Here is an 18,196-nt window from a genome sequence, read left to right as displayed (position 1 = left end):
GGAACTGTGTACACATCTTCCCATCATTTCAGCGCCAGAAAGACTTAAATATGTCTCGAGTTTTCTCTGGATTGTGTTAAAAATCCATCAGGTTTTACTGTAATAGATTGTTAATTTGTTACATTGCAACAGCAATACAAATCCATCAGATAATAATTTTTCAACACTCTCAAGGCAAATTTCTGTAAAAGCAGTAAGCAGTTTTGAACATTTACTGAAAATTACCAATTTTAGGGCATCAAAAAAAAAATTAGTAACATACAGCAAGTTTTTAATAAATGCTGAGTTATTTAAATCCTTCAGTTAAATAAAGATTTTGGCTTTTATTTGGGGACATTTAAATAAACAGCAAACTGATCCATTTTATGTCAGCTGAGATACAGGAAGGGTTATTTATTTGAATCATTTTCCACAAATGAGAAAAGTAAGTGCAGAAATAAACTGAAGTATGTTTTTTGTGAAGAACTAGTTAGTTAATTTCTTTTTTCAGTTTAATTCTGTATCCTTTATATAAAATAATGCAACTTTACAAACTGTTTTTATTTCAGTTTTAAGATGTAAGTAGATTTAGTGGCTCTTTATAAATTGTACTTAGTAGGAGGCTGGTTGCAGACTCCTGCTCTGACATATTTAAGTTTAGATTAAATTTACACATTTTCCTAAAGTTGCGTTTCCATGTTTTTTGGGAGGGGATGCTCGATGACATGCTAAAGAGGTGATTCATCCATTTGAATTAACTGTATTGGAGCAGAAAAACGAATAAAACCTGCATCCTGATTCCCGTTCTCCTGATTGTTGCCAACAATTTGGGTGCGCGTTTATTCGCGTGTTTACGGTAAAGCTCTCCGTCACACGGAAGAAAGGTTTCAGCTACAGCTAGCTGCTGCCACAAACACAGGGATGTAAGAAACACCTCTGGACTCGTTTCTTTTTTTTATTATTTTCTGTTAGACATATATTTTGTTGGTGGGAAACCCCCTCGAATCCACGCCTTCTCCTCGCATATGACGGGATATTTATGAACATGGCGACGTGCATTCCCTTCCAGAGCCAGCTGTCCTCGATAATGGAGGTCCTGGTGAAGGCAGCGGTGGCAGAAATCTCCAAACTAGTCGATGACAAATGCGCGATTTTGCATCTGGAAATATCCCGAAAGCAAAGCGAGAACGAGATGCTGAAAAGGAAGCTGCAGCTGATGGAGAAGAAAAACGCGCAGCTGCAGCGAGGATTGGGTGAGACGCTTCAATCATCTGCACACCAAAATAAACAATCATTTAAAAAAAAATCTGATTTATTTTTGGTGCATTTTAACGCCGAATGATCACTTTATTGTCCTGTGGAAAACGAGTCAAACATCAGGACCTGCAGGAATGCGGCTTATCTTCACCAAAAATCTGCTTATTTAAAATGTTTGAATATATTTTCCTCTTAAAAATTATTTACTTTTATTTAAAACGACTTCTTCTTACTCTCCATCCAGGAAACTACATGGATCGAGGAACTGATTTAGGAAGCAACAGTTTGCATCCCTCAAGAGATATTAAGGTGAATGTCTTTTTTTTATTATTATTTAAAAGCTTTTGTTTTTGTATTTTGTCGTGTTAACCTGGATAAAATCTGAATTACCAACACACTGTGAGCGCTAATGAATTCTGCAAGATGTTTGATTAAAACCTGTCTGTCAGCAAAATATCACATGATGCACTGGACAGGTTTTGTTTAAACTTTCAGGAAATAGTTTACAACTATTTAAACATTTTGGTGCAAACCAAATTCAAGATGGCCGCCACATCCAGCTGATCTTCAAAAATATAAAAATGGCTACAATTCATTGAATTTTACAGATATTGTGTTATACTTTGGTGTGGTAGTAGCTGAGAGTCATTCACAAAATATACTCCAAGTGCTACTTTTTGTGCCTAAAACTTTAGTATTAAAATTTTATTTGTCTGTTAGCAAAATATCTCATGAACCGCTGGCTGGACTTCAACATTAATCAACATTAACCAACACAAAATTGCTCTAACTCGGTCAGTTTAACAAATATTTAGTTAAAATTTGACGTGGTAGTAGCTGAGAGTCACTCGCAACACATACTCTGAGGGTCACATCCCATGATGTCCCATGAGATCAAGCAAAACGTTTCCAGGTTTTGTCCAAAATGGCCGTCCGCCCGTCATTTGTCAGCATAATTTGATTTTAGTCTAAAACTCGGCGGCGGGCGATATGCATTTCCTCAAAGAAAGTTGGGCCTTTTATTCTGAAATGCTTAAATTCTGCAGAATGTTTTCACCTCCCTCAGCCTTTTTTATTCTGTTTTTTGGGATAGTTTCAGTGTCTTTAAGCTGTTTTTTTTGTACCTGACATTTACAAGCTTGTTTCCATTCTTATAATTGTCTTATCTCCAACAACAGTTAATAATAATAATAATGATAATAAAAGTTGTAAAGCAATTTTTCTACTAAACCATGTTTCTGATCCAGCAGTTAAAATAATTAAAGGCCAGTTTAATTGGAAGTTTAGTAACCTTTGTGCGGAATCATGCAGGATATTGTTTTATATTGTTCTGATGCATCATTTTTCAGTGTTTTAACTCTGAAAAGGACCAAACATGCTGTCTGAACATCACAGCAGAAACAGACCGAATGTTTTCTAATCATTTGTGTTCAAGTTTCTTTGAATGCTTTGCTCTCTGCAGCCTCAGGAATCTTTTCTCTTTCATGTCCTGGAGGTGATAACTAGTTATTCGAGGTTTTGTTGTCATTATATCAGCTTGAAACCATAGTTCTGCTCAGTGGATGTTTTTCAGGATTATTCTCTGAAAGTAGCTGACAATCCCAGGAGTAAATGGACCAGGTGTCCCTCTGTGTTCTTTGTTCCTCAAATTGAAACGTTTCGACTGTTTCTGCTTCTTAAAAGTCAACCCTTTGTGGACAAATGTCTTTTTTTTTAAAGATTTGGTTTTATCTAATGACTCATAAGAAAACAGGAACGACTCATCATAGAGGCTGTGTTTAAAGCCAAACTGTGGACTTAAGAAATTACAACTTTATTTGTGCAGATTTCAGTAAAACATCATAGAAAGTACTCTAAAGGTGAGGAACGACTGTTACAATCAGTGCTTTTTTACTGAAACGGACAAATAAGTCAAATAAAACCTGCAATAAATAAATGGGCAGCATTAAACACTGGTTCTAACACAATACAAATAATTTTTCACTCCTTTAGATTCTATGTTTGTCATATAATCTGTTACTTCCCTTTCAGATGCTTGGTTGGAAACCTTACAGGTTCCTTGAATGACATCAGAAAATCTAAACCCTAAATGCAAATCTGTCTGTCATAAACAAGGAGTTAATGAGATGAACTTACATCATTTTGTCCAAATCAACATTATTCAGTAATGACATTTCAGAGACGTTCACAGCTGTCTGTGTTGTCTGAAAGTGGCCAAAAACATAAACAAATCCATCTTTTTTATTGTAGTTTCCTGAGATTCGAGACGCCAGCGCCTCATTTACAATCAAAGAAGAAAATCCTGATGAGAAGTTATGGATCGGTGACTCTGCTGGAGCTGTCGGTGAGCTCGAGAACCTCTGTTTTATACATTATTATTATTCTTTTTGTTTGAAATCGATTATTAAGCTCGTATTTTACTGGGCTGCAGCTGTTGGCGACTAGTTGGTAAACGGCGTTCGTTTGTGGGGGTTCTCAAGTTCCTCTCATATCTCTTGAAGGAAACATGTTTAAACATGAACAAAAATTTGGACTGCAACTAAAAAAATCCCTATTTTCGGACAATTTTGAGCCCCCATCTAGTCTCCACCAGTCACAGCCCAGTTATATACAACTGTTAGTCTTTACAGGATTAAAATGTTGTTCCTTTTTGCGCCTGTCTGCAGGGAATGCTGTGCCGTACCCTAATGCTGATAATGAGCCAGAGAATCACCAGTTAACCCAAACAGAGGTCACCAGACAAAAGCCTTCGGAGTTCGGTGACTCGTATAACTCTGGCTTACATTCGGTGGACATCAGCGGTCTTCAGTTCTCGGTCAAGACGGAGAAGGAGGAGGGCCGAGTGTCCTTCAGGCAGGATGGATGTCAGCACGGCGTGGGGAAGCAGGCTCAGATTGCTGCAGAATATCCTGTGGATGAACGGGAGAATCAGCTCTGGTCATCTATTATTGAAGGTAATGACATCGACGCGGGGTTTCCGGATTTCTCCAGCGTAGTGGAGGAGTATTCCAGCTCCTTCTCCGAGCACTCGGATGCTACAAACGTGGCGTCCAACGCCAACAAGTCGCCTTGCGTTCCGCAGTGCAACGGGATTTACGGCGGCGAGTACCAGAAGGATCCGCAGCTGTCAAATTTTCAGCCCAGACCTCAAACCGCTTTGCTGCAGCAAGACAAGAAGGAGCAAATCTTCCTGCAGAGGAACACGTCACACTCTGCCCAGCCTGAGATGGAGATGGTCACCGAGGACAGATCAGCCATAACGGAGTCACTTCACACTTTCACACCAACTAATTTCTACCCCCACAAACCCCTGTCTGCCATGACCCGGGGCTACTCCTGCTCGCAGTGCGGCAAGTCCTTCAGCCGCCTGCATCAGTTCAAGCTGCACCAGCAGAGCCACAAGAGGAAGCGGGCGTTCTGGTGCACGGTGTGCGGGAAGAGCTTCCAGTGTTCGTCCCACCTCAGCATTCACCACCGGACGCACACGGGCGAGAAGCCGTACGGCTGTGGACAGTGTGGGAAGAGGTTCACGCAGCAGAGCAGCCTGAGGGTCCACCAGCGCACGCACAGCGGGGAGCGACCCTACAGCTGCTCGCAGTGCGGTAAAACCTTCATCCTGATGCACCATTTAAAGCGACACAGGATCATTCACACGTACAGCTGAGGCGGAGATACGTGACAGCTGAAACGATCCTTTGAAACCAAATCAAAAAGTCAACAAACTGCAGCTTTTTAAAAACTTTGCCGCATATATTTGTATATTCATGCATATTTTACTATGCAAAATCCATCTGGGATGGATTTAAAGTTGTGCGCTTCTTTATAAAACATTTATTTTAAGATGATCAAAATGTGAAATTGACTGCATTGTCGTTCACTCAATTTGTCAGTATTTTCCAAAGCTAGAAACCAAAAAAAAAAAGAAAAAAAAAAAGAAACAAGATGTGGGACCATCAAACAGAACTATCTTTCTTCTTACAGTTGCACACAAACCTTTACTCTGAAACAGTTTGAATTTTTTGTCAGTAAATCAGCTCCACTCCATGTTAGTACTGAAACCATCTGTTTTCCCTGCAAGTCCACTTTTGTTCAGATCCCCTCTCACGTTCACATTTTAATGTGAAATAACGGTTACAGTTTAGGGGTGTAACGAGAGCCAATGAGATTAAAACGCCACAAGATTTTTCATCGAGTTGAAAGTTATTGCTGAAAACGTCTCCACCGCTTTAAATCGATTGTGTGGCAACAGTTTAAACAAACACGGCAGGCACTAGGACCACGCGACACGTCCCTCAAGCTTCTCCCCAGCAGACTCTGCAGCTCCGTGCTGAGAGGAAGAGTCTCCGTCTCACATTTATTTAAACCGGAATCGATTCGATGTTCACGCGGTGATTTGTCGACTTCGAAGCCGAGAAAAGAAAGTTTGAATCTCTTGTTTATCTGTTTGCGTTGAGAGGAAGTCGATCAAACTCTTGAGGTGGAGGTGAAACAAAATTTGTTTCCTGTGAGTTCTCCTCCTCTGCATGCTTCAACCACACAGGCTGTTTAATTATCTGTTCATCAGTGTGAGCAGCTTTACTCTGTGATGAAAATAATAAAAACACGCAAAGAAGTTTCACTCTAATGTCCTCCTCTGTGGGTCCGGAGAGTTTTCACGACTCGGACGCCTGTCAGAACCACAGTGTCTGAATTTAACAGATTATCTTTAACATGAGAAAATTTCAATCAGGTTTCTAATTTTGGCTCCTTGTGAAAATGAGTTTGAAGGTCACACAGCTTTAATGAGAAGGTCAAAGGTCATGTGAGGTTGAAGCATCGCTCTAAGGTCTGTTTAGACTCCTGAGAAACCAGACAGGAGAGAGGCCAGTCAGTTGAGTTTGTGGCAAAACTTTTCTTTTTCCCTAAAAGTATGAAATATCTCGTTGAGTTGCGTCCTCGTGGACCATGATCCCATCCTGTACGCTTCCCCTAAAATAACCTGCCTAACAACTGATCTCTGATACAATTTCTATAAAAAATACCCCTCCTTCTCCCCAATTTTCTGTTTTTTTTTTTTTATATTAAAAGCATTGTTTAAAAGCACCAATTGGAATCTTGTTAATTCAGACATGAAGGATGAAGACGGTGGCGTCATCCACAGAAATATTTCCAGTTTTCTGCCTCACATTGTCTAAGCAGTAAACTTTATTGTTTGTGTCATTTATTTCTCAAAATGAGGTCATAGCACAAGTTTTAGGTTAGATCTGTTTGGATTATTATTTATCTTGGAGAGGAAGCTCATAGGGTCATAACTTGATAAATAAGATCTGTTAATGAATCGTCAGGAACACGTTGAGGTTTGGTTTACTGTTAATTAATCAGCCCATTTCGTTTTGACTCCGATCAGTCTGCCCAACAGAGGGCAGTGTGGCCCATTCTTTAATTCCCTAAGAGACGCACCGCTGCAGACTTTAACAGTTTGAAGTTAATTATTTTTTAATGAGAAGAAATCACAACAACCACCTAACTGTTGGGATTAAAGGTTTGACAGCTGTTCTGATGAGAACAACTTTCAGCACAACTTCAGCGTTCAGACAGCACAACTTTGTTCAGTCACTGAATGAATGGCCTTGAAATATTTAGAAATTAGTGATGGTTTCTAGATAACAAATCCCAATAGCTATAGAAATCTCCTATTTCTTTTTCACCCTCATCTGCTAGAGTAACTACTTTTAGATCTATTTTAGTTAGATTACGTAGACACTCATGTTTCTCTGTGATGTCTTAACATTTCTGCCTAAAAATAGGATTTCTTTACCTCTCATCTTAAATTTATCTCCAGATTTCTGCAATTAAATGAAAATGTCAATGTTCAACATAAAAAAACAACAAAAAGAACCTCACTGATTGTAAAGTTTGTGGAGCGTGCAGCCTCACTCACTGAGCTGGTTCAGGGTTAAAATGTAGTCTGGATACTTTTGTTTGTCTTGCCAGAACTTTGACATCCATACAATTTCAAATTAAAAGCCTTGGTTGAATTTTTCCTGGTTCTTGCTCTCATTTTAAATGCATATTTCTGTGCATTGGGCTTTGCAACTTTTATGTTTGTCATTTTAAACACTGCTCTGAAACTTTGCACCCAGCAGGACTTCCTTTTTCAAAGATATCTGCTTAGATTAAATGAGACGGAAATCAAGATGAAATCATCTCGATAAAGGTACTTTACAGCAGATTTATTCGTTGCATTTATTTTTATTAAAGGTAGAGGAACAAAGCAGTTATTTTCTGATGTAGTTTTGTTATTTTCCCCCTCATCCAATCATAACTCAGTGGCTTCCTACAAGTTTACACCTGCCCCAGAAATGTCTTCCTGTTTCTCTTCACATCTTCATCCCGGTTACAGCAGCACGTTCATCTTAAAGAAGTTCCAGTTTCTGAACATGCACTGCTTTTTATTACCTTGGCTCAGTTATAAAAAGCAGGACATCTTATTTTTGGCACTAGATAAGAGCACACATGCAGGCTCACTCGGCTACCAGATCCTGGATGTCCGTCCCTTAAATGCATTGCATGTAAATACACCTGTTAGTGTAAAAACTATGAAACAAACTTGTGTTTTCTGTTTATAAATGTAACATTCAGAGCCTCGGGGTGAACATACTTTCTGTGTTGGTGTTTCCTTACAGCTGCAGGCCTGCCGTTCACAGATTTAGTACATTTTGTACCGACACCTGGACCTCCTCCTTTTAGTTCGTAAAATTCTCATGACCTTGTATGGCCATAAACCGGGGGCTGAGCGTCATGGAAACTTTTTTTTTTCCTTGTATTTTTTTTTTTCTAATCGAGGAAGAGGAAGGGGGTAAGTAGCAGTATATAAATTTTAGATAAACTAGGAAACGTCAGAGTGAAGGCTGAAGTTTCCATGGGAAAATAAGAGCTCTGTTAAAGACAAACCAGGCTGATGATCTTTATTTTCCTCAGACACTGCATTTAAAGTCTATCTGGGACACATAAACTATTTAATTCAACTTAATCAGGGGTTTTTCCACCTCAAGTATTAGACTTTGCTCATTTTTCCTCATGGAAGATGAAATAAATCATCTAACTATAGAAGAAATCCCAACTTTTATCAAGTTGCAGCCACTTTTTTATTTTTTTTAATGCAGGGTTGATCATTTTACTGAAGTTACTGAATGTAGAGCACGAGTCTGTTACAATTTTATTACATTATATTTTAAATGTTTTAGAGCTGGCCTGCTAATTAAAGACTCTGACATCTCTAATTTTATTTCTAACTTCACTCTTCGGTTAGCCAATTTTGTCAAAGATGTCAAACATGAATAAGTAAATAATCAGCCTTTTGGTTTTAAATATAAGACACACAAACTCATTAATTCAGTGTTATTTATTATAAAATTAGATCCCCTTTTACAGAATTTGGGTTAAAGTACCAATAAAAACAAAAAGTGACAACTGCCAAAAAGCCACCAGGTCAAATATTACAGTGATTTACATACATTAGTAACAATCCTGTGCAGAATATCTTTTCTCATTTAAACAAAATACAAATTCAAAATATTTCAGAACACCACTTAAATACATTTCATATAAATATTTTAGAATATTTTACACATTTCTACATCTGACAAACACAATGAGCTGTAAGTTGGTCCCAGAAAGAAAACTGAAAATCAGTTTGTTTCTTTTTGGTGAATGTGAAAAACCTGAAATAATAAATATTTTGATATTTAAGTTAAAGCCTAATACAGAGCAGGACAGCAGGAATCTGTTACAAAACTCAGGTTAAAATAGTTAAAATATCTGTACAACTCTAAAAAGACGATTGTATAAAAATGTTTGTAAAAAGTGGATTAGCTTTAAAGTAACAGGCAGTAGAAACAGTCTACTTGTTTTTGTTTTACTGGTCTTGTTTTGAGAATCCTCCTGAGCCGCTGATCTGAGGTCAGGTACAGCGGCGCTCAGAAGGAGTTGTTCTTGTCGTTGTCCAGCCGATCCAACATGGTGGTCACCAGCTTCTCCATCTGCTTGGACCGCTGCCCGCTGGTCTCCAGGACTTCTTCGTGGTTGGCCCTCTCCTGGCTGTCGTAGTCCATCACCGCCCGGTTGGTGATCAGAGACATGGCGAAGCAGCGCATCCCGGCGTGGCGGGCAACGATCACCTCGTGCACCGTACTCATCCCTGCAGAAAATAGGACATCAGTATTACTATGATGCTTGTGGAAAACATTTAGCTAGAAACAATAGTTTTTTACCTTATAGGTTAACTTTAAATACTTAGATTTGGGCAATGTTACTTTATATTTACAGTATTTTTTCTCAGTGTGAAGTACAACCCCAGTTCAGACAAACCTGACACGTTATGTCAAATGTAAATAAAAACTGAATGTAATGATCTGCAAATCTCATAAACCCATATTTTATAGAGTAAATATATGTTTTAACTAAAAAAAATTGTACCATTTATAGGAAAAAATAAGTCAGTTTTGAATTTTATGGCAGCAACACATCTCAAAAAAGTTGTTCCAGGTCCGTGTTTCCCTCTGTGAAGCATCTCCTCTTCTTCTACCATCAGTCTGTAAACATCTAGACCTGAGGAGAGCAGGTGCTGGAGGTTTTAGAGCAATCCTGGTCCCGGAGGGCCACTATTCTGCAGGTTTTAGATGTTTCCCTGCTCTTTAGCAGATCACTCAATCAGGTGTGTTGGAGCAGGGAAACATCTAAAACATGCAGGATAGTGGCCCTCCACGACCAGGATTGGAGACCACAGTTTTGGAGGAATGTTGGCCCATTCTTGTCTGATGTAGGACTCTGGCTGTGTGCTTACAGCACGCTAGATGGTCCCTTTTGATGATATTATGAGCTGTAGATGATGGGATACTCAAAGTCTTCCTAAATACATTGAGGAACATTTTTTTTAAAACTGTTCCACTATTTTTAGACAAGTTTTTTCTGAGACGAGTGAACATCTGTCCCTCTTTACTTCTGACAGATTCAGCCCCTCTAAAATGCTTTTTTAAATCCCGTCCTCTCACTGACCGGTTGTTAATTAACCTGATTAGCAACAAAATGCTCCTTCAGCTGTTTCTTATTTGGACCACTTATCTTTACAGCATTTTGTTGCCCCTGTCCTCACTTCTTTGAGTTGTTGCTGCCAAGAAATTCAACATTTTCTTTTTTTTTTTCTAAAAATGATACAATATTTTAGTTTAAGCACATTATACATTCCACTGTGAATAAAATAAGGGTTTATGAAATTTGCAAATCATTGCTTTCTGTTTTCTACCTGTCACAGTTTTGTCAGAATTGGGGTTGGTGTTAAGTATATATTAATATTAAATTCCTTCTTTAGTGATTCATTCCTGCCTGGCTGTAATTTTCCATTCACCCTGCGCAGTCAGTCACTCCCAGTGTTCCCTTCCTTCTTTAACAGCAGCTGAATAAATAAATAGATCATCTCGGAAAGTTTCTGAGCAAAGACTCTTCAGCTCTCCTCTAAGACAGAACGTATTAGATTATTCTTATAAAATAAGACGACGACTCTCTGTGTTACCTTTCAGCAGCAACATTTAAAACTGTGAACCTGAACACAAATTAAAATCATCTATAAACTGTAGCCCAGAGGATCTGAAAAACCTCACCCTGGAAGGATAAAATGTTCAAAAGAACAACAAGCCGTGGCATGTGGATGAAAGGCCAAACTGCATATCCAGATTTTTAAAATCCCTCCTGCTTTACTTCTACATTTACCTGCATACTGTAAAAGTCTCAACACAGATCAGCTTAAAAGGATTATTTGCCTGCTTTGCTGTCTGTGGTGTTTTAGGCTGTTATAAGCTCTGTAACATGATCTTACAGCTTTAAAGGATCTAAAAGATTTCTCAGCTAAGTTTCCACAAAATGTGTTTCATCATGTTTTAATGCAAAGACAGCATTTTCTCGACTCTTAATGCCTCGATCCTGCAGAAAATTGAATTATTTAGTTTAAAGTTAGACAGTAAATAGGATTTAAAGGACACACTGTTATTTGGAAGCACGAGTTTTGTGTTTTGTGTGACATAACATGTGATGTGCTTCAGCTGATTTTGTTTCAAACTGTAAACGTGACTCAGACGATGTTCTTCAGGTTCACAGGTTTATAAACCCAGGCAGGCAGTAGGAGAAATTCATGTTTTTTTTTGTTCATTCGGATTACGACATAAAACTGAGGGGTTTTGAAGTCCTGTGACTCATTTCCTTTTTTCCTGTCGGTCATCTTTGTTGCTTTGGAGATTGCGTGCTTGCTTGAGTTTGTGTTTGGTAATTCTGAGCATGTCACAACCTGAATGAGCACATTAACTCTGAGAACATTTTGGGACAGTTTTCTGTCAGCCAGCTCTTTAAAAAAAATACTTAGGCAGGTAGATGTCGAGTCCATTTGTATACATTAACCCTACTGCTGAGGATAAGTGTCTTAAAACGCATGTTTGTGTTTTATTTAGGAGCACACTGACTCTGAAGGTCTCCATTAGTGCAGAGACACCGTTGTGACTTGGTGATTGTGTTGTAGTCATTTACCAACAGCGTCGCCGCCCAAGCGGTGCAGCATGCGACACTCGGCGATGGTTTCAAACGAGGGACCTCCCAGGACGCAGTACACCCCCTCGCGGAGGAAGTCGCTGTAGCCCAGCTCGGTCGCCACGTCGTGTGCCAGCTGCTGCAGCTCGCGGTCGTAGGCATCAGACATGCAGGGAAAGCGGACGCCGAACCTGAGGGCAAGCGGAAACGTTTCAGTCATTCAGGGAAGTCTACGTGCACAGCTGTGACTCAATGTTAGAAACTCCCCAGTTGGCTCAGGTGACGTTAAAGCAACACGTCGAATTTCTGAGGTTTGTTAATTTTATAACAATTGCAAAACTCTGGCATCACTGGTTCTGGTGATCCTGACAGCATTCTGGATTAGCAAAGATTCTGTACTGTAACTGTGACTGATGGTATTACTCTGCTTGTAGGGAAAACAAACCCAGTAATTTACTTTGATATTATGCTCTGCTCTAAGTGGAGAGTCACAATGTCACGAAGTGCCTGTAGCTCTCTGCCACTGAGAATAAAGAGTTTTTGTTGGCGATGCCATCAGACGCTTATTGTTTCTCTGCGGAGCAGTGGAATGGCAGAAAGCTGCAAAAATGTGCGTGTAAACAAGATAAAATCTGCTGGAGGAGGGAAGAATTGGAAGAGCTGAGTCATTTTTACAATGACAATGAAGCTATCACATGCTGGGAATATATTTAGAAATCCTTCATCATAACTCTTCAGAATCAATTTCAAATGGACGCAGGACTAATTGCCCTCCAGGACAAGCTGTGCAGACAGTTTTTAATGACTGGAAAGCATCTGTTTCTGACCCTCCTACCTCTCATCGTTGGGTCCAGTCAGCGGGTTGTTCCCAGCGAATCCGGGCATGTTGACGTGGTCCTTGATGATCATGATGTCGCCCACCTTGAAGTCCTGGTTCAGGCCTCCTGCCGCGTTCGTCATGATCATTGTCTCGACGCCCATCAGCTTGAAGACACGCATGGGCAGCGTGATCTGGAACGTAAAATTCACAATCACTCTGTTTATTAACATCCTGACACAGCTCCATTTGTTTTAAGGTTCTGCAAAATACAAACCCACTCCTCAGTTACACAGAAAATGAGTAAACAAAGACAACATATCATCCCCGGAGATTCCTTCAGCTAATATGTCTCAGCTGAGCTTAACTTAAGGTTTCCATTCATGAGAACAAAGCAGACACAAAAAACTGAGACTGTTTCCGACTTTGTCACAGTTTAGACATGGCCTCTGCTGTGTCCACACACCAGCCCAGTTTCAAAATGAATCTCAAAGTGTCTTCAAATCCCTAAACAAAACATTTAAACTATTCAGAGGTAAGGACTCCCTGTTTTACGTTTGACACTGATAAATCTTTCAGAACACATTTTTAAGGAATGACTCATTGTAGAAATGAAAGGAAATCGTTTTCGCTTTGCTCACTTCCTCCTTCAGGTGGTAATTATTTCTTAAAACAAGCGACTGATGAGAAAAATCAGGTGAAACTTTTAGTTCCTACAGCAGAACAAACAAAATCCCAAATACGGTACAGACAGAGAGCTTTTTTGATGACAGGTTATCTCAGTTCAGGAGAACAATGTCTTTATTCAGTCAGGTTTACGTCACTGCAAGGACTGTCCCCCTTCCTCCTCTTCTTTCCTGCTCTATCTGCTCCCTTATGACTGGGATTGTTTTACCTGTGCAGGTGTGGGTCACCATGGCAAAATCTGATCCTGGTGACAGCTACTTCTACAGGAACTTATGCTCAGACAAAAACAAGTCACGTGTTTGTTTCTTTAGGCAGATTCTGTAAACCAGGGGTCTCTAATCCTGGTCCTCAGGGCCACCATCCTGCAGGTTTTACTTGTTCCTCTGCTCCAACACACCTGATTTAAGTCAATGTGTGATTAACAGGCTTCTGCAGAACATGAAGAGGTGATTTAACCTCTGAATCAGGTGTGTTGGAGCAGAGAAACAAGGAAAACATGCAGGATAGTGGCCCTGAGGACCAGGGTTGGAGACCCCTGCTGTAAACAAAACCACATTTTACCTTCTGGATGGGGTAACCTTCATACAGGTGGAACCTGCCCTGCATGCAGACACATGGCTTCCCTTTCAGTGTCCCAAACACCAGCTGGCCTGCGTGACCGTGCACTGCAAAGCACACATCATGTTAGACGTTTGGTGTTTTTTATTTTAGCCATGCAAATATTACCAGCTGTTTTCCCGGGAGGCGCATACCTGTGCTGCGGGGAAAGTTGGGAATGTCGCTGTATTTGAAGACCTGTGGGTCCTTCAGCATGCCAGCCAGCCCCCCCAGGCCTGATCCGCACACGATTCCCACGGTTGGTCGCACCTGCGTGCGGTTCAGCAGCCAGTCGGCTATGTTTCTGCATTCCTCATAGTTTCCTCTGAGAAAGAGCAAAACAAAGATGAGAAACACAGATACAATCCTCAAACTCCCAGCAGTGAAAACAAGTAAAGTTTGAGAACCACAGCAGGTGAAATGTACGAGGATATCTCCCAAAACAAGTTGCTGAACTACGATAAGTTTTATTTTACCCTAAAACTGAGATCAGATTCTTTCTCGTTCTTGTTTTGTGGGATACAAGCCGAGTCACGCTCCACTTCTCTGTTTGACTGACAGGAAACACCGTAAGCTGCTGTAATTAGAGGCAGAGCATTCTGTACTGATGGAAGTGAATGCCTTTTCTGCCCTTTGTTGATATTGCACGAATACACAAGAACACACTCGATCACACACACCTTCTGTCACGTCTTGTTGCATGTCTGGGCTTAAAGCTTGACTTGTGTTATTGCACAAACATTGACTAAGGATGGAACGAAACACAACATGGTTGTGTTTGTTTGACCGTGACGAGTAAAAATACAACATTTCAGCGACGCTACGGAGGAATTAAACCGTGTGGAAGAGGAGCAGAGAGCCCTTCGTTTTAAAATGTGCTTTTATTTAGAGGTACGAAACAGACGTTATTTTTCTATCACGCAGATATAAGATGTCACAGTTGTGAGATGAAGGCATCTGTGTCCCTGAGGGACAATCCAGCTGCCCTAAACACAAAAATCTGATCCTAACAGGATATTAAAAAATACGTTTAAATTTATGCTTTTAAAACGGAGTATATTTATTTGTTTTTAAACACATCCAACATGCTGATTTATTTCAGTTTTTTGTTCGGTGACTGTTATGTGCTCATGTTTTACTACTTAATTACAGTGAATGACGAGTCTTTCCTGGTATTGTTTACATGTCTGCTCTTATCACGATGACCCAGACATACAGTACTTTGAAAAAGTCCAAGTCAGCCCTTATTTCTTCATATTTTACTTCCTCGGAGCCAGACTTTCTTCTAATCTTTTAAAACTGCTCATCTCTCCAGGCTTTCTGGAGGTCTGTCACAGTTTTCTTTGGACACTGATTGCTTTTTTGTGAATTATATTTTAATATTATTATAATAAATGACCTAAATTTGACTTTGTTAGCAAGTGAAAGAAAAAATAGTTAGAAACTGAGCTATTTTTCTTAATAACTACACCATAAAAAACCCTAATTTTTTTTAACTTAACAAATCTGAAATATGTAAACAGTTATTTTAATTTATTATTAATACTAACACGGTAGTGACTGCATTGCATTGTTTTAAGCATGTGTGTCAAGTTTGTTGTAGCTTAAATTTATTTTTCCTTTTTGTTCACACTCAGTTTGCTTTTGTTTTTTTTTTTTTGAATAATGAATTTTATGGCACCATCTCAGAAAGGCTGGGACAGGGAGTATCTGAACTGCTGTCAGCACACAGTTAAAAAGCCTGCCTCTCTGATTGTATGGGGGTGCATTAGTGCCTCTGGCAAGAGCAGCTTACACATCTGGAAAGGCTCCATCAACACAGAACAGTTATACAGGTTTTAGAACAACATCTGCTCCCATCCAGCTAGAAAGACTCGGACTGTTGAACTAGAATCCTCCATCAGACTGGGATGGGACAACATTCCCCTCCAAGAACTCCAGAAACTGGTCTCCTGAGGTCCTAGATGTTAAAAAAGACAGGATGCTCCACAGAGAGAAACATGGACCCTGTCTCAACTTTTATAAGATGTGTTGCCGCCATAACATTCAAAATTATCTATTTTTTCGACCCCCTTAAACAAAACTATGTGAATACAATTTTAAGAGATGTTCAAATCCTTGACTTATGTTTTAATTAACATTTTACATCATGTCCCATCCTTTCTGGACAGTAAATTTGCTCCGAACAGGATGGAAAAAACAGTCAAAGCAGGAAAGTTACTAAAAAGTTAATAGAAGAAAAAGAAATCCCAAAATTATTCTCTAATTCTGTAAAGGAAACATTTTCTTTCTATCTGAAATGAGTTATGACTTGTTTTTGAAACAGATGAGTTTAATCTGATAACTTTAGCAGATTTTATCACCTGTTTGGCCTCTTTTTTTAAAACACATGTGCTACGTGCGCTCAGTCACAGCCCCTGAGTAATAATGTGGCCACAGAGGCTGAAAACACAGTAATTTCCTCTCCGGGTGGCGGCTGCACCGGTTCTGACGGATTCCTGGACTCATCTGTGCCACACGTGCGTAAATCACGCGCACAGTCTGAGTCTGACGGTAAGAGCCACGAGCCACAGGTAGAGCTGCAGAAAGGGGGAAAAAGGGGGAAACAAAAGGATCCCCCTTTTTCCTCCTCTGCGTGGAGGGCGCAACAACAACAGCCCCAAACGTGGCATCACGAGCGCGCGCCTCTAATCGAAGATTTAATCGATTATCCATCACACCTGCATCACACCTGCTTTGAAAACCTTCAACCTCAGGTGTCAACCCAAACTATATACCCTCATGTAGCCAAATTAATTTAATTTACCATGTAAACATAGCTAGGTAAACAGTTTTTTCCTTTTAAAACGCGTTAAAAGTCTTTAATTCACATTAATAAAAAAGAGTTCGGACACTTACCCAGAGGTAATGTCAGACATGATGAAGTATGGCGGTGTTTAAAGCAGGTTGTTCCTTGTTTTGTTGGGTCTAGCGGCGATTGTCCGGGTTTCCTGATGGAGGGACCGGCTTTTAGACCACGTTCTCCTCCGTGGTGACATCATCCTACGTCACAATCAGCCGATGCGCTGATTGGTCGATGCGAAGGCGCTGCTGTTTCCCAGCAGCTGGTGTTGCGTTCAGGGAAATAACGGACCAGTCAATGTCAGGCTATTACGTAGTTATAATTTATTAAAAATTTAATCACAAAACAATAAATGTCCCACGTTTGACTAAAATACACAAGAAGTCGAACTAAGGTCATCTTAAAATGAATTTTGACTAACCAGTGTTATTCTATTTGTAAACTAACCAGCCAAAACATTTTAAACATTTTTTTTCAAAGTACATGCTAAAGTGTACAACTGCTAAATTACAAACACATATATAGGAACTTATTCTAAAATGTATAATTTACAGAAACCTACTTTTGTTCATGTCACGTACAATACAAGTAACCACGCTGAATAAAAATTTCCAAAAGTATTTGAAGGCAGCACAGCCAATTCGCACATGGTCGTGTTTCCTTTGGTGCTGATGCAATCGCTCAGGCAGAACAAACTCTGCTTTCTGATAATAATTTGCTAGAAATGGAGAAAAAAGGGACAAAAATAGATCATTTGTTGACAATTCAATGAAGGGGGCATTTAAACAAACAAACAAAAACAACAAAACCTCTGAAGAACAGTAACATGTCAATACATTACTTTTTTCTTTTCTTTCATGGATGGAACAATACTTTAAAATGTTATCACAAGTCAACAACAGATACCACTCAAGACAAGAAAAATCATTTTCTAATATTTACAAATAAAGGTGCATAAGACTGCATGCAGATGCTGATATTTACACACAACAAAAGCTGGCTATAAGCTCTAAAGGCCTAATATGTCAAACTAATCTGCAGCTGAAATAGTCGTATGCTCTCTGTTGTAGAAAATAAGGACTGATAATCATTTCTTTGCAGTGACCAAGGACAAGATGATGTCATTTTATCTCACAGATAGGGTATTTTAACTTGAAGAGTCAGTTCCTATGCTCTGGTTACTGTAAGTTAACGCCAGTGTTTCAGCTTTGTTCCTGAGAAAAGCCTCCACGGAGAGCTTGATGACCTTCTGTTAATCAGCTCTGATGGTTGCAGAATGTCTCCTTGAAGTTCTCTTTCAAATTTAGTTTATTCATATAGCGCCAAGTCACAACAAAAGTCGTCTCAGGGCACTACAGAAACATTCACATACATTATAAAAGTCAGTTAGTAAAAGTTATCTTTCTAAGGAAACCAGCAGATTGTGTTGAATCTTGACTTTGTCTGAGCAGCACATTGTTGAT

At 39.6% G+C, this 18,196-nt stretch overlaps 2 protein-coding genes across 2 annotated transcripts; one reads left to right on the top strand and one right to left on the bottom strand.

Moving 5' to 3' along the window:
• The first annotated feature begins 846 nt into the window (after nt 1-846).
• Nucleotides 847-5,218, top strand: LOC108232836 (zinc finger protein 33B). Its single transcript, XM_025004822.2, has 4 exons — nt 847-1,232; nt 1,481-1,545; nt 3,487-3,580; nt 3,903-5,218. The coding sequence occupies exons 1-4, from the start codon at nt 1,019-1,021 to the stop codon at nt 4,898-4,900; spliced, it is 1,371 nt and encodes a 456-aa protein (XP_024860590.2). The 5' UTR covers nt 847-1,018; the 3' UTR covers nt 4,901-5,218.
• A 3,387-nt stretch (nt 5,219-8,605) lies between these two features.
• Nucleotides 8,606-16,809, bottom strand: pnp5b (purine nucleoside phosphorylase 5b). Its single transcript, XM_017410979.3, has 6 exons — nt 16,790-16,809; nt 14,047-14,216; nt 13,856-13,959; nt 12,626-12,801; nt 11,791-11,981; nt 8,606-9,415 (listed from the first exon to the last, which is right to left on the bottom strand). Exons 1-6 carry the CDS (start codon nt 16,807-16,809, stop codon nt 9,195-9,197), a joined length of 882 nt encoding a protein of 293 aa, XP_017266468.1. The 3' UTR covers nt 8,606-9,194.
• Nucleotides 16,810-18,196: the final 1,387 nt, after the last annotated feature.

The sequence above is a fragment of the Kryptolebias marmoratus genome, linkage group LG20 (genome assembly GCF_001649575.2).
Source record: "Kryptolebias marmoratus isolate JLee-2015 linkage group LG20, ASM164957v2, whole genome shotgun sequence".
NCBI lineage: Eukaryota > Metazoa > Chordata > Actinopteri > Cyprinodontiformes > Rivulidae > Kryptolebias > Kryptolebias marmoratus.
The sequence above is the reverse complement of the archived record's forward strand: the minus strand, read 5'-3'. Positions and strand labels throughout refer to the sequence as shown.